This window comes from Nannobrachium achirus (assembly GCF_963921795.1).
Source record: "Nannobrachium achirus genome assembly, chromosome: 14".
Taxonomy (NCBI): Eukaryota; Metazoa; Chordata; class Actinopteri; order Myctophiformes; family Myctophidae; genus Nannobrachium; species Nannobrachium achirus.
The window spans coordinates 39,842,231-39,864,355 of NC_137821.1; the positions used below are offsets into that span (position 1 = coordinate 39,842,231).

General features: G+C 44.7%; 1 protein-coding gene across 1 annotated transcript in view; it reads left to right on the forward strand.

Moving 5' to 3' along the window:
* Positions 1-15,047: 15,047 nt before the first annotated feature.
* LOC308298695 (ankyrin-2-like) overlaps positions 15,048-22,125 on the forward strand; it is a gene marked incomplete at its 5' end in the record, with an annotated part of 127,336 nt that continues 120,258 nt past the window's right edge. Inside the window, 1 exon segment of the mRNA XM_080742340.1 lies at positions 15,048-15,185. Coding sequence (XP_080598466.1) covers positions 15,048-15,185 — 138 coding nt within the window.

The following is a 22,125-nucleotide window of genomic DNA, read 5'->3' on the forward strand; positions in this document are numbered from 1 at the left end:
GTCTCCAGTATGTCGAGTGGAGTGTGTGTGTATGTGTGCGTGCACATGTGCATGTGCACAGGTTCTCATCAAAACCTTGTACATGAGAGAGAAAGCTTGAATGGTGCCCATATTGGCCCTCAATTGAAGATATGGAAATGCTGTCCTTGTGTAATAATGAGCCCTTGGTCTGTTCATGTCACCCACCACTCACACACACATCTACTGTAGAGTGAACCCCAACCCTCCCCCACCGCCTGGAGCCTTTGGCGGTGCTGAATAATAACCCTCCGGAACGACACCGCCACCTCCTCTCCCGCCCCCATACATTATTCAATTCCCTATGGTGTGTGTGTGTGTGTGTGTGTGTGTGTGTGTGTGTGTGTGTGTGTGTGTGTGTGTGTGTGTGTGTGTGTGTGTGTGTGTGTGTTCACACACACACTTGGGGGTATGTGTATGTACGCCTGTGTGTGGAGCTCACCTATTTTGACACAGTATGTGTGTCGGTAGGTATGGGTGTGTCCACACTCCACATGTACCGTATGTTTTTTTTTTTTTTTTTTTTTTTTTTTTTTTTTTTTTTTAGAACAGACTTCTATGCTCCAATTTTATAGAACAGACTTCTATGCTCCAATGAAATGAAAAGGAACAAAACAGTAGAGTGCGCTGTTTTCCCCCTTTTCTTTGACGATGGCTAGCCAGATTGGAGAGAGCGAGAGAGACACAGAGAGAGAAAGCATTCATCTTCTTTCACCTGTGCTTGTGTCTTATGCTGGTGGAGGCCTGTACAGTAAATAGGGCTGGGCAATTAACCAAAAAGATATCAGAACTGACATTTAGAACCCAACAACCCACTTCAAATAAAGAACCACGTTGTTTTTATTTATACATAAAAAGGTCTAATAGACCGGTAAATTGATTATCTGTTTGATTAACCACTACTACTGCTAGCCTTAAATAATCCTGATATTAGTTTGAAACCCTGCCCTATATATACGTATAACTACTGTATATGTATATACTGTTACAGAGGCTTGTGAAGCAGTGTAGCTGTGTGTACAGACAGAGGCTGCTGTTATGATCAGCCCCTCACATGTTTAACCTTTCCCTGAGGAAGTGTCAGCATGGCTGTGGCCTCATGGGAACGCTGCGGCTCAGAGCCTCCAGATGCTGCTGGGACTGGAGGACCAGCGGACCAGCAGGCAGGAGGTGTTGCATTTGACATCGTCATTCACGGGCGCTTGTGTAAAGCACTGGTTCCCAAACACGGACACTTCTCTTGAAAATGTCCAATTTACTAGCTCGCAACATGTTGCAACGTGACGCATTGTGAGCTTGTAGAGTAGGTTTGCTAGGGTTAGGGTTCAAGTGGTTAAAGTCCTTTCTCACTATTGTTCATATAGTCAGTAACCGCTGTAACATACCATGTATTGAATAATGAATGATATGTCTGCAGGCTGTATGTCCCTTTGTGTCCCTCCCTGTGTCCCTCTGTCTCTCAGTCTGTCCTGTCTTACACTCAACCTTCTGTTACAGAGGCCTGGCCTTGAGAGACTCACAGGTCATGTGTACGGCACAGACAAATGCATTTACAGTATAGCCTACAGTACTGTGCACATGTGTGAACAAAAACAGCCACACACATACAGTACATCCTTTGAATGCACGCATGAATGTACACGTATGTACACGCGCACACACACACACACACACACACACACACACACACACACACACACACACACACACACACACACACACACACACACACAGGCACTAGGGCAGGCTGTGGGTCCAGTACAGAGGTCCATTCTGTGTGTGATGCAGACCTCTGGCAGACCTCTCCTATGGTCAGAGAGAGAGAGAACTGCTCATTGTTGGAAACTTTCATTCAACTCTTCACTCAGTCCTCCATCATTCTGCACAGTGACAACACTGGTTCAGACGGGGAGAGAGAGAGAAACACTGAGCGATGCACTGCAGAAAGAGACACACAGATCGAGACAGACGTGCCAGGACAGACAAAGAGTCAAAGGAAGACAGAGAGAGATGAAGAGAGAGTGAGGGACAGAAAGGGAACCAGTGAACAAAACAGAGAGGGAGAGAGGGAGAGAGCGGTAAGTTGATCCATGCAACGTTCAACTTGCTGTAATAATGATGCCCCGGGGAAGAGCTCCCACTGCTGACTGTACATTTAAACTGACACCCCGACCTTACAGAGGCAGACTGATAGATGGGACCCTGGAACAGGAGGACGTGGAAACAAGAGAATAGTCAGTGTACAGACAGACAGATTGACTGTCACACAAATAGGACAGGACAGACATGGACTGAAAGACAAAGTGATTGAAGGACAGAGTGATTGTCAGACTGATGGAGAGAGATGGACAAACAGATGAAAATGGAGTTGCATTTCGGCCAGATTGAAGGACAGACAGGCAGACAGAGAGAGAGCTTTTGGGCATATTGACAGACAGACATACAGACAGACAGACAGACAGACAGACAGACAGACAGACAGACAGACAGACAGACAGACAGACAGACAGACAGACAGACAGACAGGATGACATGAATGCTTTCAATCTTTTATAATCATGAGTTCCTTCCATTCAGAGAGAGAGAGAGAGAGAGAGAGAGAGAGAGAGAGAGAGAGAGAGAGAGAGAGAGAGAGAGAGAGAGAGAGAGAGAGAGAGAGAGAGAGAGAGAGAGAGAGAGAGAGAGATATTAGGGATTGGACTCACAGCCTCAGGATTAACTTAGACACTGTGCTGTCTAAACTGACAGAGAGAGACGGTGCATAAAACTTTTCTACACAGAAATGTTTTCATTATAAATATATATAAAGGATATGTATTTTACTCAGTAGCTTTAATAAGACACAAAAGCAACTGTGGTTTTCACTGCTTTGTGTATGATCACGCCAGCCTTGGAAAACAGAACCCATGTTGCCCACCCCTGCTGTAAAGCCTGGGTGGGACTGGCTTCCAGTTGGCACGCATTGGGTACACATGTACTCTTTCTCTCTATCTGTCTCTCTGTCTGTCTCTCTCACACTCTCTCTCTCTCTCGTTCTCTATCTGTCTGTCTTGTCTGTCAGTCCTTCCCATATGTGACCCTGTTACATCATTACATAACAGTGTGTTGGTCTACCGCTTGAGTTCAATCACAGATTCAGTCATGCTGACATAGATCTCTTACGACAGACTATCTCACACCAAGGCACTAATATAGACCATATGCTTCCATAATCCATGTATGTCAACCAACCGAATTAAACTATTATAGACACATATACAGTTTATGTCCAACACTCATCTTCTAAGCAGAAGAGATTGGCTATTTTTGGTGCAAAACACTGGTACACATCCAAGTATAACTCACAGTTATGTTGGCATATACAGTATGTGCAACGCACCTACTGTATGTTCTACATGAGATCAATGATAAATACTTTTACGACTGCTATAACAATTCGGGTGTTTTCCCCACAGACAACTAGTAATTTGTGTGTTTTTCCTTGCCGTTACATAATCACTCAGCTTCTTGAAAATAAACAGCAGCTGCAAACAGCAAGCTCAGCACACACATGCGCGCGCGCACACACACACACACACACACACACACACACAGACTCAGACACAGACACACACACACACACACACACACACACACACACACACACACACACACAAACACACACACACACACACACACACACACACACACACACACACACACATGCACGCAGCCGCACACGCACAACATACAGTATATGCATCCATATGTGTAGCATGGTAGGTGAGATGATGGATGGGTGTGTAGAGCAGACCAGATGTTCTCCTCTAGGAGGGGATTTATTATCCAGAAGACATCTACTATCCTTCACTCCCATCACATGCTGTACCGAACCCTCTCCTCTGTCTTCAACCTGATATCCCCTTTTCCTCTCTATCTCTCTCCATGTCCTGCCCTGCCCTTTACCCATCTCTCCTCTCTTCTCTTCACCTTGACTCTCCTCCATTCCTCACCTCCCCTGTCTTTTTCTCTCCTCTCCTCTCCTGTCCTTGTGTCATGACATTGATGTAATCTAGACGCCAAACTGATACCTAGATATCTTTGCCTGCTGTCCAGCCGTGACAGAGCTCTGCCCACCTGAGAGGGTTCAACACCCTGTAGGGCAGCTTGTGAAACTTCAAGGCCCTGGAAAGTGTGCACGCACACTTATTGGCTCCATGCCACACCCATTGTCTCTTCTCAGTGAGGAGTTATATCTGATTCTGGGTCAGCACAAGACTTCTCTATTTCTGTCCACATAATCCATGTGTGCACGGCTGCGCACGCGCGTGCGTGTGTATGTGTGTGTGTATCTCTCAGCCAGAGTGTACTAATACCTCTAGCCACGGTACGCACTAATCCACAAGTCAGCAGTACCCAACCTGCACTCGCATCCCCCCACATCCCCCACAATCCCTCACACACACATACACACACGTCTACCTCTCGGTTTGAACTTCTCTGGGGTTCTCCCAGAGTTTGGATATTTGCCCCTGGGGGGCCCCTGGGAGAGGACAGAGCAGCTGAGTGGAATACCCATGATTGCAGGCATGGTGGTGGGAGCCACAGGCCAGGTAAGACATTGGCTAGCGATGGCTGCTAAGCTAATCTAAACCGGACCCTATGGTGGTTTTAGGCTAGCACTCTAAGAACGACTGTTTACATCCCTGAACACTCTGATTAGTCTGTTGTCTATTGTTGTACATTGCAGTATTGTGGCCCGCAAAGATATGGCAGTGATTTGCGCAGCTGCATGTGAACATTAGCACTCGTCCCTGCCATGGGACTTCAGCCTAATGGTCACTAATGACTTTGGCTGAAGTTTGCAGTCTTTTGTCAGACGAGTGGACTTTGAAGGCTGTCTCTGTTCTCTTATTTATTTCTCCGACTTGTCTGTCTGTCTCTGTGTCTCTCTCTCTCTCTCTCTTTCTCTCTCTCTCTCTCTCTGTCTCCTTGTGGGAATTTCCAGTCAGTTAATTAAACTTTGGTTCAGCCCAGCTGAACACACGGTGGGTGGGTGGTTGGGTGGCGGCGGTGGTGTGTGTGTGTGTGTGTGTGTGTGTGTGTGTGTGTGTGTGTGTGTGTGTGTGTGTGTGTGTGTGTGTGTGTGTGTGTGTGTGTGTGTGTGTGTGTGTGTGTGTGTGTGTGTGTGTGTGTGTGTGTGTGTGTGTGTGTGTGTGTGTGTGACGTGTGTGTGTGTGTGTGTGTGTGTGTGTACAGGGGCTCTCTCAGAGGAACACTGTTATTTCATCACCAGCTTAACCTAATCCCCCATCCCTCAAAACCCCATCTTTTCATAGTTGTTCATTATAATCAGATAGCAACTGTTTCACTGTGTCTGCATTACCTGAAGTGGAAAGAAGCTAAGCCATTAAAAAACGCCAGCTTGTTATAACAATATTTATGGAACATTGGTTGTCATATCAGTCTCAATGCTGTTTCTACTCAAGAATGTAACTTCCATGTTTACCATGTTTAATTTGATTTACACCTTTGAAAGCTCCAATGGAATAGTTTCAATACTAGAATTCCCTAGGAGCAGAACTGATTGTATTCAGTGCCTGCAGCAGCTGACATTATTGCTCACAGTGCATGTGAGGTATGGTTTTGTCACACTGTATGTCAAACTTGTCATACAAGAAGGTGCACTCTCAGTTTGTACTGAGATCCCACGCCACCTAGAGGCTCATCAGAATAACTCCATATTTGTAATTAGTGCATCAGTTCATGTGTGTGAATTCAGAATGCATGAAAGCCTATTCAAGCTTCATAAATACAATTTATTGTGGCTGATTGTGAATTACACAGCACAACTAGGCCATGATGGGAGGACGTTTTTGTTTGCGTGTGCGTGCATGCGTGTGTGTGCGCCAGCGCATGTACAGTACATAAATAATAAAGGAAAGCTCTGAGGGAGACAGAATGAATGATGTCATCAGCGCCTCTGGGGAATTCTGGGATGGCACATTTGGGTGGGGTGCAGAATAAATGGACACAGTCTCTACTTCAGTCTGTTCCTCGCTCTATCACACTCTCTCTCTCTCTCTCCCCTTTGTGTGTTATCATTAGACCATGCTGGCATAGGACTATTTAATGGTTTCATTTATCACATCAAACATATGCAGATAGTTGTGGACGGAAGACATTATTCAGCTGCTTGAGCGCAAACTCAGACCCAATATTCACCTTCAAGCACCTCAAAGTGTGCTATGACTAATGTACATACTTTGCTATTCTCTTTTCATTTCTGTTTAGGGCTGTTATTTAATAAAAATTGATCATTTTCAATTGATTAAATTGATTTAGTTTGCGTAACTGTTACACCCATACCTACCTACTGTGTCTTAATTAAGTTTTTGTTATTGTTGTTCTAAGACTTCACTAACAATAAAACAACAATACAAGTCTAGAATCTTGTACATAGTACACACATTTCTATCTATTTGAGCTGTTTTTGAACACGTGTTATGAGCGTGTGTGTGTGTGTGTGTGTGTGTGTGTGCGCGAGAGCTCATTAACTGAGGGCAGGTTGTGTTAATGAAGCCTGTGGGACGGTCCATCTCCCACAGTGGAGTGGAACGTACCAACTCCCTCAAAAACCCCACCCCAGAGACGTCTCCTCTCTCCTTCCCCTCTCCTCCACCGTTGCTATAGACTACACCCTTGTTGCCTTGTTGCTAGGCAATGTCTAACCAGGGTGATGGAGAGAGAGCCGAGATGGATCCTCTCCCTGTCTATGGTATACAGTACCTGTGGTTGAAGTGGTGTGCATATCGTTGTTGTTGGGTGGAAACCTTGTATGTCCAAAACCGTTCGTTTTGTATGTATAATAAAAAAAAATGATTTAAAATACACACACAACGCCTCGCACCGCAAGGCGTCGTGTACTTGTAGATCGGCTATTTTCACTAGTTTTGTTTGACAGCCTTGTATGGTGAAGCAGGGCTTTACTTTACGAAAGAAACACATTTTAAATAAGGTTTCTGCCCCTCTGAGTGTTTAAGTCGTAGCGTAAAACAAAATTCTTGCCATTGTACCTGTTCAAACTGACAACAGGTGTTCCCAACGGTGGCAGAAATACACGACTTGAGAATAATGGAAGAAGTGCCAGATAATGATTCATTACAGATAATGTTTGGCACATGTTGACCGGGGTCCCCCAGGGGCCTGCACTTGGTCCCCTCCTTTTTTCCCTCCACACCAAACCTCTTAGCTGAGAATAGGCTATTTGATTGGATCTGGGACCTTCCCTGTCAATCAAAATAGTGCTGTTTGGTCATTTATGTTTTCATCCTTCCAAATAGAGTCCTTTTTGGCGGCAGCATTTTATTTTATTTTTTTCAATTTCTTGTAATTTATTTTATGTGGTGCTTCATAGGTGACAGTGACACACAATAGACAAGCTACATTATTTACACACATACATACAGTATATGGTGACACAGAATTTTGTTAACAAAACAAATATTTATTTTTAGTATGCCAGTGTTCTGATGGTGCATACATTTAGGTCAAAAAGAAAAAACAGGCGTGCGACAATTTAAGCACACAACCCATGCGTGCGCGCAGCCCGGGATCCGGCACCTATTCATTGACAAATTAAGCACTGTGACTGGGCTACACCAGTAGACTATTTTTGCCAAATGTTTGCCTATTATGACATGCCCAGAATAGGGCCGCTAGGGTTCATAATAAACTATATCCAGCGCGTGGCATATATGCGCTTATGAGTCCATTTTGCTCAAGACCCAGTAACCCACCCACCCTCTCTGCGTTGTCGCTCTCATTTGTATTACTAATACAAGTATGGCTCTCGTTAATGGTGAAAAAAAATTACAACCAGCCTAATGGTATAACATTATGTCTGAGGATTTAGCTTAATTATGACACACACCCTTGTCAGATACAGAGTTAGATATGTTTATCTAGACATGTCCCCAGGGCGTGGTACCCACTCACCATGAGAATGGACGTCTTGACTCAAATTGGCCCGTTGCTGTCTGTTGGGCCTCGTCAATGTAATCTAACAACACACTGACACACATTACGGTTCAATCTATCCGGAACCGCAGCCATTTGGCTGCTTCAAAGGCTGGCAATAAATTATACACCCTTCCCCCTTGCAGACACGAGCACATGCAATCACACACACAATCTCACAGTCATGTACACGCACGCACACACACACACACACACATGGCACGCAGACACTGAGACACACCTTCCCCAACCCCCTACTGAATGAGATTCCCCCATCCCTACATACATGTCAAGAGTGAAGGATTGTGTGTGGTTGCTATCAGCCAAGCGACTATTACTGTGCATTATACCCCACTGCAACACATTGAACCAACACTGCCTTACACTCGGTTGTGATGCAATGATGAATGCAGCAGTTATCAGGGTGACAGTAGCTAGCATTTGTATTAAAACCACTTTCAACCTGGGGGTCCTATTTTGGGCATGTCATTATGCTAAAATAGACAACCCACAAGCTCACGATGTGCGAGGCAACACGTTGTGAGATTATAGGTTGTCTATTTTCGCTATTCGTCGTACATTGAAGTATATAGGGCTTGAGTGTTTTTTTAACCACTTAAATAAACCCCAGCATCCCTATTCCGGAGGGAAACCTTCGCAGCAAATAGCAGATTGACAACCTTACAACTGGTCATGTTGCGACGTGCTGTAAGTTTGTAGATCAGCTATTTTCGACTAAGATATTTAATGTAGAGCGAAAACAGAAAAGACTCTAGTGTAGAGCCCTGGGGGACTCAACGATGTACAGGGTTGAAGTGGTTGAACAGGCTAAGGTGTGGTTGGGGGGGACAGAGGTGATGGTGCCTCTCTGTCTGTTCCGAGCCCCAAAGGACAGCCATGTCTTGGGGAAACCTGTGCTGCACCTGTGAACAACCCATTGTCTGTTTGTCTCTGCGTGTTTCTCTGTTTCTATTGCAAATCTCCCATGCGTGTTGCATGTGTTGTGTTTGTGTACAGTGTGTGAAGGAGGGTAATTGCCATGCCTAGACATGGCAGTTTGTCCCTTTACCACAAGTCATGCAAGGCCACCTTCTCCCATGGATGCTGGCAGCGCCGCAATTGCGCCTCAATAAAGAGGAATTGTTTCGATTTCGATTATGGTTTATAATGATTGTGATGAAATGATAATGGACGTTTTTACTGATATTAACCAACTGTTCCCTGTTTCCGTGTGCGTCTGTTTTTCCTAGGTAAGTGTATCTGGAAGGGGACAGCCCTAGAGAGTGTGACATCGATCGAGGCACTTACATGTACACACATCTGCAGCTGAGCGGTAACTGTGTGTGTGTGTGTGTGTGTGTGTGTGTGTGTGTGTGTGTGTGTGTGTGTGTGTGTGTGTGTGTGTGTGTGTGTGTGTGTGTGTGTGTGTGTGTGTGCGCGTGTGCGTGTGTGTGTGTGTGCGCGTGTGTGAGAGAGAGAATTTCATTCAGTGGGGGGTTGGGGAAGATGCACTGTGTCAGGTGGTGTATGTCATATGGCCATTTGGGCTTAAGATACACAAACATACACACTTCTTCAACCACACTCTCTCACTGTGACAACCCCCACCCCACTTCGGTTGTTGGCAGTTGCACAAACCGTTTCAGACTAATTGAGTTTCCAAGATTTCATAGTTTTCACTAATTCATTAGTCAGCAAACGGAGAGATAAACCTTAGAGAGGTGATTAAACACCAGCATATGCCAGCAACCTCAGCATAAACTGGTTACTGCCTTGTCTAAGGATAATAATTAAGCATTGGGTTGTGGCCCACAAAGTGGGTTGCCTTGTCACAGACTCCCTGTCTGAAAATAGAAAAAACTTGGTTTTATGTGGTATTCATCGCATTAATCTGTCTTCTGATTGCTTTCGATCAGCCACGCTTTCCTACACAACAATCACACCTCAGTCCCTCAACAAGGCTGCCCGTTTAAATATGTCTCCTTGCTACACTGGATCTCTGCTTCTCAATTGATGCCACTCTCCGCTGCTACTGGCAAAAGCTTGCCTCCACCTTGCATTACTCAAACGTTTAAACTGAATGTTGAATGTGTGCATGCATGGCACTAGTCTAAAGTGAACTGGAATTCAATGTTTGTATGGCTCTGAATTGAATTAGATATTCTATGGCTTTAATGTTAAATGCAAAGAGATTTAGTGGAAAAAAGATGTCCAAGTAGTTCAACTCAGGTCTGTTTTCACTAAGATGAGAGGGTTTTAATTGATTAACTGAGTGGTGTCCTGTAAGTTCACGTACCTGTGTGTGGTGACGTGGGACAGGTTGACTGGCTGACACTGACATGTTTTCTGCTAATCGTCTTTCTGGGTCATCGGTCGCTCTCGCCTGATTACCTCTGCTTATATGTCTGCCGGGTCAGAGGTCACACTACAATCTTCCTTGGGAGACAGTGGCGCGCGTGCCTGTTTGTGTGTGTGTGTGTGTGTGTGTGTGTGTGTGTGTGTGTGTGTGTGTGTGTGTGTGCGCGCGCGTGTGCGTGTGCGTGTGTGTGTATGTTTAAATATGTAATGGCAGCTGAACACTAACTTTAATTTAACCCTTGTCACAACAAGGGATTACACCTCTATTCTTCTTCACCCTCCCTCCTTTCTCCCTCTATATACTTTTCTGTCTGTCTGTCTGTCTGTCTGTCTGTCTGTCTGTCTGTCTGTCTGTCTGTCTGTCTGTCTGTCTGTCTGTCTGTCTGTCTCTCTCTCTCTCTCTCTCTCTCTCTCTCTCTCTCTCTCTCCCTCAGGATTTGGAAAGGATTAGTAAACTAAGCAATCCTCCCTAGTACTGCAGTTAGGCTAGAGAGGGCCCACTGCCCCAATGAAACACACACACACACACACACACACACACACACACACACACACACACACACACACACACACACACACACACACACACACACACACACACACACACACACACAGCGTTTTTAAATGCTGCTGTATCAACATCAACACAGTGCCAATAGGTCGTGCTTCATTGCCTCTGCAGTGGCCTTGCAAATGGCCCCTTTATTATCACTGCTGGGCATCACAGTAGCACTCAGTGGCCTTACAGCATGAGATTAATGGACGTGACGCTGTAAATGTGCTGCTCTCTGCAGTAAATCAGTTAACCTGCCGCATTCCTGGTCTGCAGCATACACCTGTATAATAATACATAAGAAAATCCATAGAGAAGGCATGGCAGATGCGTTGGAGAACGATGTATCCGTAACTCACAGCTTGGACTGTCTGTCTGTCTGTCTATCGTATCTATACGTATTAGTCATGGCAGTTTTAGCCACGGTGCACCGCGGTGATCCGCGATGCGGGCGGATTTGAATCAATCAAATATAACTATTAATTAATTTTTGATAACCGCGGATGAAATAATGCAGGAAATAAATTATGACATAATAATATCTATCAATACAAAAGCTACATCTCTGAATGCTTGTGTCTGTGTGAGTGTGTGTTACTTAATTCTTCATGAGGCAATGTCCAGTCCACAATAAAACGATACAGCTGCAACCACATTGGATCGGCATCATGGTGGCATGCCTCATCGCGTTCATTACCTTACCTCTATGGTCGCGCTGCGCAAAAAAGTTGAATCTCTTTCATACTGTGTAGATCCCCCGCGCATATTGCAAAGTATTGGTAAGTTAAACTTCCCACTAACAAGCTGTGTATGTGCTTGTTTCTCTCTCTCTATCTCTCTTGCGCTCTCTCTCTCTATCTCTCTCTCTCTCTCTCTCTCTGTGTGTGTGCCTGTCTGTCTATCGACATTGATATTGCTACCATGGCCTGGATTCGAACCTGGGACAACCAGGGGCTCTGGTTCTAACCATTCAGCTATGCCACCCCAAACGTAAATGCATGCATGCTGTGATCACTGCGTGTGTGTGTGTGTGTGTGTGTGTGTGAGCAGGAAAATACACACGTACACGCACGCACGCACACCACGTTAATTACCATGCTTCACATTCATCACTCCCTGCACCTCTGAACACGAAGTCTACCGTCCTGTGACTATAAACCTCCAGTTTTCCTGTAGCATTGTAATTCTCACACCAAGCACCCCCCTGGGGGGCATCTATCCCATAGTCAGCACTCCTGCTGCATATCCTCCAATCTAAATGCCATCACACAAGCACTCACTATTGTATTGCAAGTGGTTTATATACCGCAGGACTTGGAGGTGGTGCTGCTGGTGCTATTTGCGTAGGCTATTACATATTGTGGTGAGATGGGAGTCTGTGTGGGGTGCAGTGATGGTGTTTGCCATAAGGTGGCAGCATTGTACTGAAAACTGAGGCGGGAGAGGCAGGGAAACGCCTCACCCAGGAGGAGATACAGTGTATGAATCTCTTCTGTTTTGTTTCTTGCAGAGAACTTCAAAACAGAGCCTGGTTTAAATGGTAGAATGGTTACTAATACTAACTGTTTAAATCAGGGGGTCCTCTGAGTTACTGTAGGGGTCCTCCAAATCTTTTTGTGATAGAAACTTTTATTTCTCCTTTTTTATATTAACCACTTGAACCATAGTGTTCAAATTCTGAGAACTGTATCCAAAAATAGCAGATCTACAAGCTCACAATGGCGAGGTGTTGTGAGCTTGTAGATTGACTATTTCCGGCAAAGAGGTTTGGTGTAGAGGGGAAAAAGGGCACACTAAGTGCAGAGTGAAAGCTCAAGTTTATTAAGTATTGACGGTTCAAGTGGTTAAATATCTGAAAACACAAATTGACATGAATCCAAAATACACTGATGATTGTGCTGTCAAACGATGAAACTATATGGAATCTATGAAAAGGTTGTGGGGGGGTCCCTGCTTCATCTCTCTCTCAACTAAGGGGTCCTTGGCCTGAAAACGTTGAAGACCCCTGGTTTAAATACTATCACAATTACAGTGTGTTTGCACTGTCTAAAAGGTTTGGTGCAATGCTGATTGACTGTGTATTTAGCTTTTATGTCCATAAAGTCTGCCAGGTAGACTCAGATGCTCATTGATGCAATTGCTTTACTCCAGTGTTTCATCGCAAAGCATTTCTGTCAAAAGACAGTTGTTTTATGTTTCATTTGAATCCTTTAATGTGCTGGCTTGGCTAGCAGGGTTTCAGCACCATGGACAGCGCCTCACATTCACTGTGGGTTTTATGACGGCAGCCACGCAAGACAATGCAAATAGTGGTACATCTGCTTTTAGTCACAGTCTGAGTCTGCATATACTTAGTAAAGATAGGCTCTTATTGCTTTTACTTTGTGTTTCATGTACTACAGAATATCCACTTCTTCTCGCCTCTACTTTCTCTGACTTGTTTTGCTCTCTTTCTCATATTCTAGTCTCATAACAGCAGCTGTGAGAATGAAGTGAGGTGATGGGCTAGCCAGACATACACTGAATACAACCATCATTGCTGCATGGTTAGATATAAAAACGCAAACAAATGCACACATATTCAGATTATTCACACAGAAACACAGTACTGTATATATACTGTATATCACATTGTACACCCATGGAGATATTAGACATACTGTATAGACAAGCCCACATATATGACATTATTTCCATTACAGTGCACAGCATAGCTGTTCATGAAAGGATGTCAGGATGCTGTTATACTGCATGAAGAACTGTCCTGATCCATGTTTGGGTTGACCAAACAATGTGGTCTTGCACATATGCATTGACGACCAGTGGCATACACTATGCAGGGACTGGGGTGAATTTTATTCCTTCATTTGTGCAGTAGTTTAGTAGCATTTTTTGCCAGGGTCTACGATGCGATCTGTAGTAACGGGCATGATCCCTTAGCACATTGGTTGTTGGTTGCTTGTCAGGGTGATTGTGGTAGGGTTACCAGGGTTAATTGATTGGCAGGTGCTTCCAATGATCTAGTTGTCCCCCCCCCCCCAATAATAAAAAGAATCTCAAGAGCAGACAGTGGCACTGTGACACAGTGACATAACCAATCGACTGACAGTGTCATTCATACAGTTCCCAAGGCCAATTTCATTTGCTGCTCTTATCATTTGCTTGACCACAGAGTACTTAGTATTGCTTGTGTGTGTGTGTGCATACTGGACTTTCTAGGTACTGTGGAAGTGGTGCCAAAACAGCAGGTTGTGTCTGTGTGTGTGCATGTTTGTGCTCTGGAGCTGTTAAATCTGCAGGAGTAGGTAGGTAGCAGTGATCAGGGCAGACCGTACCACTTCCAAAACATGTACAGGGGGGGGGGGTGGTCTGAGCAAAAACACGGCTCCATCTCCCTCCTGTTTCAGTGGAGATGGCCCCTTCCTCCCGAGTTGTGCTCTCTGTGGCTCCGCCCACCCACCGTCTCCCCTCCCTCCTGCTTATGTGATTAGTGGGGAAATCACGATACTGAGTGACTGACAGCACAAAGAGGAAGCTTCACATCTGCTCCATGGGAACGGGTGGATCTCTCTGGCTCCCTCCTCCTCCCACCTCCCTCTGACTGATTCCACTGATCTGTCTTTTCCACGCTATTGGCTCCATACCTTACCTCCGACGTTGAGCATTGGTCCGCCCCCTTCCCGTTCCCTCTCTCTCTCTCTCTCTCTCTCTCTCTCTCTCTCTCTCTCATATGTCATCCTCGGTTTTCCAGAGTGGGTAGTGACCAGACTCACGCAGACGTTCCTAGTTTCAGTGGAGGGAGAAACAGAGAGAGAGAGAGAAAGAGAGCTGGTGGGTTAGAGGCACAGTCAGGCATAGCGCTGTCTCTGTCCTGTCCTCTCTCTTCCCAGCCTCGTCTGTATTTGTACCTTTTTGTTTTGCGCAGAGCAGTGGGCACAGGCAATTTGTCCTTGGACAGAAAGTCACCTGGCCAGCCAGGGAGGGAGAAGCTCGATCCTGTAAGCTGGCTGTCTGGCTATAGAGGGGATCTGGCCGAGGAGACCCCTAAAAGTGATCCAGGTGATAGCAGTTTTTTTTTTGTTTACCTCACGGAAAAGGTGAGAAGTGAGAGAAGGCAGCCATGGCGCACGCCGCGAAGGCCATTAAGAAGGCCAGGGCTGAGATGGCAGAGCAGCAGCAGGGTCCGGACCTGAAGGCTCTGGAGAAAGCCAAGGAGAGGAGGAGGCGCTCCCGGGAGAGGGCGGAACGCAAGCGCAAGGTACACCCGGGATCCCTGCGAGACTCACTGTGACATCACCATCACCACCCACCTGCTTTCTCCGCTTCTCCCTTTCACACACGCTCGTCTTATCATCCGTCGTTAGAGAACAGGGAGGTTTTTAAGACGCATCATTTCACCCTAATCGCCGTTGTGCCATCTTTGTGACGCCGACTTCATCATTAACCTCAGTCATCATTAACCTCAGTCATCGTCTATGATCAGCCGCAAAGGCCAAGAGTCCTGTTGTCCGATGTCACCGGATCATCCACTGTCCACCTTCCCCATCACATCACATGAAGCATCAGTCATCATAACGAACAGTCGTTGTCTGTCTTATGCTAAGCTGCCATCATCACCACCACCACCACCACCACCTACTATTGTGTGACAACCTCTACAAATGACCAGCCTCAGCCCACTTTCTCTCTCTTTTGCTGTCATCACAAGTCAAAAATTGCTGACCCGCAAGCTCAGCATTGTGAACTTTTAAATTAGTATTTTCGCTGTGTGTGTGTGTGTGTGTGTGTGTGTGTGTGTGTGTGTGTGTGTGTGTGTGTGTGTGTGTGTGTGTGTGTGTGTGTGTGTGTGTGTGTGTGTGTGTGTGTTAATAGGTTAAGTTGGTTACCTTTGCCTAGTCTAGCTTTTATTTTGAAACAAGTTCAGTCTGCCCCTGTCGTATAACATGTGCTATAAACAGTAAATACATTTGACTTGACTTGACCTTCTCTTGTGGTGTGAACTCACGGTGTCACTATGTCACTACATTGACATGATACAGTAAATGACTGACATGCGTCAAGACACATTTCCCCGTCAGCGTGTCTCTCTCCCCAGTTTTGATTTAACCTTGAAAGTGTTGCAATGCACCCGCAAGGGTCTGAACGTGTGAGTAAAATTATCACCCATTAATGGGACATTTTCGTACTATTTTAGGGTTAAACTCAAAACATTCCGGGATTCCACTGAAAATGAAGACACAAAGATACTGGAAAAGTGCCCCACTGCCCCAAATCGTTCCCTCCATACTATAGCAAACTTGGGAACTCCTTGTTCCCTAGTTCATGCACCTGCAAAGGTACCCTCTCGTATTGCAGTGCCGGGACAGCAAAACGCAGTGCATCTCAGCACTGCGTTTGCTCCAGTATCACTGCTGGTCCACGGATGCAGTGTCTGTATCTTTATGCGACAGCTTCTCATTGTCCTCGCAGTGTCCTTGTTGTGATGGACAAGTGCACGCTGTGTTTTTTGTTGCTGTTACAGGGTTTTGGGGAAATGTTTTTTTGGCTAACGTGTCTTTGGCAGGAGATGGACCTGCGCTTTCAGCTCACACTCAGGGGTAGCCATGATATTGCACCACAGGATAAAGCAGATTTTGTGTGTGTGTGTGTGTGTGTGTGTGTGTGTGTGTGTGTGTGTGTGTGTGTGTGTGTGTGTGTGTGTGTGTGTGTGTGTGTGTGTGTAGGTGTGTGTGTGTGTGTGTGTGTGTGTGTGTGTGTGTGTGTGTGTGTGTGTGTACGTACGTTCACGCTTGTGTCTTGCTTTAATGTGTATAGTAGGGGGGATGTCTCTGTACCATGTCATGTTTTTTTTGTACACACAGTCAGACAGTTTTAGGCAAAGTTTTTATAAATAACAAGGCAGGAGCTCAGCTAACACTGCCCCCAAACTATAATAAAGGAATTGACCGTGAGAAAGTTACATAAGATGTACGGTCAGTTTGAAGCACAAAGGGTGAAGGTTGTCTTGAAGTTAAAGGGAGCAAAATGGAAGAATGTATTTATGTATTCATTTATTTACTTCATTCTAGGCGGTGTTTGTTGGACAATTTCCTCTCCAAGAATAAGACGTCTATGGTTGTCATAGTGCATCACTGACATCAAATAGACACTTTCTGTGGACAAAGAGATTTAGATCAATTTGACTTTGACTTGTCCTTAATTACTTACTGTACTCACTTACTCACCTAAGGCCCTTTCCCACTGGGCGCGATAACGATAAAGATAACAATAAAGAATATAGTTTTAAATTGAAGTGGATGGTACTGTAGCGTTCACACCACAACAATAAAGTCGGCATAATTGATGTGAACGCCGACATATCGTTATCTTTATCGTGTCCGGTGGGAAAGAAGCATTAGTCATTCTGTATTCTTCTCACTTGAAGATGCACCAAATGCTTTTTGATGCCAATGCTTTTGTGCTTTGTACTCAAGTACATTTTGAATACGTGAGTCCTACTTGTAACAGAGTATATCTACGTTGCAGCATTGATACTTTTACTTAAGTAAAACATGTGAGTTCGGTCATAACAAATAGGGTAGTGGCTGTCAGGCAATCAGAAGGTCACCAGTTGACCCCAGGCTCACCCAGTCGAACTGTCCTTGAGCAAGACATTTAACCCCTCCCTGGGCGCTAGCGTCCCACTACTCCAATACAGAGGACCAACATTTCACATAATATGTGCAAATGTACTGTGACAAAAAAACACCCCAAAGGACTGGAGACTAAATTTGGATCAGTGTGACTTCATGGGTTTGGGGAGCAGGACAAACTGGGTCCTCCTTGTGGCTGTGAGTCGGTACAGTATGGAATTCAGGCCATCCTTAGAGTGCAGGCAGTACAGTACTGTTGACTTAAACCACATTAAAGCGCCATTCCCAATGGGCACAATAACTGATAACTATCTAACTATTAATTTACCGAATGTCTATCTGTTCGTCTGATGTCCGTCTACTCTGACGTCATAGTACGTCACAGACTGCCCTGGACACCATGGTAAACAATGCCCACATTTGGAGATTACTTCTGAGACTCCTACAGTACATTCAATCCCTCATATGCAAACAGTGACCAAATTTGGAGATGACTAACATCACTGACTGACATCAGTCAGCCCACATTTAGAGAACATGACATCGCTGATACTAAACGGTGCCAAATTTGGAGATGACTTCATGACTGACATCACTGATAATAAACAGTGCCCAAATCTGATATTCCCGCATGCTGAAACAGTGACATCACTGACTGACATCACTACAGTGCCTGAATTTGGAGATGACCTGGACACGGAACACCATATATGGTCATAAAAGAGAGCCAGACAGACAGAGATAAGAGATCTCCATATAATGTATGGGCATGAAAGTGACACAGACAGACAGACAGACAGACAGACAGACAGACAGACAGACAGACAGACAGACAGACAGACAGACAGACAGATACAACGGGTATTGCACAACTGGACGTCAATGGTGACTATTCTGCCCAAAGGGCACCGGTCTGCGTTCTCCAACATTACTTCTGACTCTGAGACTCCTACATTCAATCTCTCATATCCTGTGCACACCCCCGGGCACTATAACTATCGTTCATCATTGTTTTTTTGTTTTGTTTTTGTCGATGTGAACTGTGAACACTGCCATCCACTTGACACTTGACATGCTTTTTAAAACTATGCTTTTATAGTTATAGTGCTCACTGCTCAGTGTGAACGGCCCTTTACATTGGTGTCCTTATTTTTGGCAGATTTCCCTTATACTCTATGGTTAAAGGCACACTAAACTTTCCCCACACACACTGGTATTATTGTTGACTGGGCAGGCAGAGAGATTATGGGATTACTGGTCCTTTAAGCATACCATCTTGTACTCATCTCTCACTGTCTCTCTCTCTCTCTCTCTCTCTCTTTCTCTCTCGCTCTCTCTCTCTGCTGTAGCTCTCGCTCGCTCTCGCGCTCTAATGGCAGATGTGCAAAACACACACATGCACAGATAGCTAAGACTGATTAATCGATTCCATTCGCTGAATTGTCTGCCAAGGGGCATACATTATACATCACATACTTGCTCAGTTGCTCACACACACACACACACACACACACACGCACACACACACACACACACACACACACACAGGCACAGTCACAAGTGGTCTAACATGCCCACAAGCTTTATCGCCAGCAATGAACTGCTACGCGGACAAACAATTAACCTCATGTAATCTGTGGTTCCAGTGGAACCTACAAGGTCAGGACTGAAACATTATGAAGTGGTTCAATGGTCATGACCAGTCATGACAATGCATCTATGAAATTCAATATACATTATTACCAATAATGAAACGGCTTCTCTCCCCCCACCGGATCATTCATAATCTCTGTCCTCTACTTCCAATATGTCACCAGAAAGGCACACAAAGCACACACACTCTCTCCAGAGACCTTTTAATTCCCGGAAATTATAGCTTGAAAGAATCTCCCTGCCACGCTCCCTCTAAATGCTCTCTAAATGCCACCACAAACCCCCACCCACACACACACACACACACACACACACACACACACACACACACACACACACACACACACACACACACACACACACACACACACACACACACACACACACACACACACACACACACACACACACACATTCTCCCACATATTCCATTCTGCCATCCTCCTACCATCCAGAAGGATTTAAACTTGTCCTTTTTGCTGTGGAAAGTGATGGATTAATATCGTCCCTAGCAGTGTGTGTGTGGCTTTAGCGTCACTCTCTCTAGAGTAGTCTGCAGTGTATTGACACAAACATGTTTGAAACGTGATTGTTTCTGTAAAAAAAATAATAATACAGTCGCAATGCATGACAGCTTTTGTTACCCATGCGGTTTGTTTTTCAGCCACTTGTGAAAAGGATTAATAAAAAACTGTCAACATTTGGACACATGTTGATATGATGAACAGTGGAAAAGCCATGAACCATTGCAGTAAACTCAACAACCACTGTGTCTTCTTGGACACGGACAGGTCAGCACCATAAAATATTATGGTACTACAGTAGAACAGTATGTTCTGTGGTCAGTACGCCTACATTCTCTTGGCATTAGATTAGATAAAAATAGGCAGGATATGCACAGTCCCCTCAATTATTATGCAGTAACAATTGCGAGACCAAACACATCATATGATGCTATCCCGTTTGTTGAATAATCACTGGACTGCATTATACAGTATACTGAGATGAGATAAAACACATCATGACAACATATAGGTTCTGTGGTCAGTAAACCTACATTCTCACGGCTGTGTCAGACACACTGCACTTCTCTCCCTCTCTGACGATGTACACATACATCTCTGGGGAAGGGACTCATTTGGTATGCATTGCTCCGCGTCTAAGCAAACACACACCACATCTATATATATAACATAAGGTAGAAGTGGGCTAACTGTATCACCACAGCTTAGCGTGCCTGTGAGAATCACCATGGGGTTGACCAGCATCCTGTCTCCATCTGTGGGTTTTGTCCGGCTCACTGACCACGGATCAGCTACTGTACTGCACATATACAGCACCATAACTATTTCATCTAGTATTTAAAGACAAACTCTAGACATTGAAGTCTTTATCAGCACGTGGCTCTCTACAACAATCAGTAAGACATAGGCCAGCAGATCATTTTCCGTTTGGAAATCCAATAAAAATTGAAAAAACGTTACTATATTATAATTTTCATTCTCAGAAACATTAACTAAATTATGTTATAAATCTAATCTAAATCTGACCTGCCCCCTACATTTTCTGTGACGTCAGGAGTGGAAGTCGTGCTGCTTCCACTCCTACCACTCTACTCCACAAATACATGGATGCTTATTTCATCAATACTTTTCATTTTATATTTAGAGAGGCTTCCAGAGCATTGCAAATATAGCTGCTTTTGAATGCTGTACATTTAAGCTGGTTGGGTTAGGGTTAAGGTAGTGTTTTGGTTGCTAAATGTGTTTTTCAGGGCAAGGAGAGATTGAGAGAGCAAGGGACCCAGTGGTCCAAACATAAATACGAAACGGGCAGCAGTGTGCAAACGTGATTGACATAATGTGAGATTGATTTCTTTATTTACGTGCTCCGAAATTCGCTCCTATCTGTACTTTGCCAATTTGCAATAGTTTTTACACACAATAGCAGCATCTTATGCACTGCAATCAATGTATGTAGAAAAACCTCCACTGTCTGTCAATTTGACAGTTGCCTCTGGGGTAGAAGTGTTGAATTTGGAAGTGTTCAGTTCACTTTCTGTAGAGAGAAAAAAGGCGGGCCCCCTGGGGGAGTCCTGTCAACGAAGTATATAGACTCTGGAGGAAACTTTAGGTGTCATAATATATCCCCAACATCCATAATCCTGGGGCGGAACATTTGGCAAAAAATAGCCGATCTACAAGCTCACAACTAAGCTTGTAGATCGGCTATTTTTTGGCAAAGAGATTTGGTCGAGAGTTGTTTTGGGGGCTTTTATGCCTTTATTGATAGGACAGTAGACTGACAGGAAATAGGGGGAGAGATGGGGAGTGCCACGCGGCAAAGGTCGTCCTGATCGGGAATCGAACCAGCGACGCTGCCAGGCATCCATGCCTATGTGGTAATGCCTAAGTGGTATACGCCTGGACCAGTAGGCCACCGGTCCTTCCAGGTCCATTTTACCAATTATATAGGGTTTAAATCATGAGTCTTCAATGTTTTCAGACCAAGGACCCCTTAGCTGATAGGGAGATAAAGCAGGGACCCCCATTACATATTGTGTAAAATTGTGTAGCAGATTTTCACAGAATTCATAGATGGATTCATATACTTGTTTGACAGAACTGGCAGTCTATGTTGGATTTGTGTTAGTTTGTTTTTTCAGACATTTAACCACTTAACCTCTACGCCAAACCTATTTGCCAAAAATAGCCGATCTACAAGCTCTCAACGCCTCGCAGCACGAGGCGTTGAAAGCATGTAGATCTGCTATTTTTGGCCAAAGTTCTCCTCAGAAAAGGGACGCGAGGGTTCAAGTTGTTCATTTAAAACAATTATCTTATCACACAAAGATTTTGGCGGCCCCCCTGTTGAAGACCCCTGGTTTAAATGGTACCGGTTATAAAAGGTGAA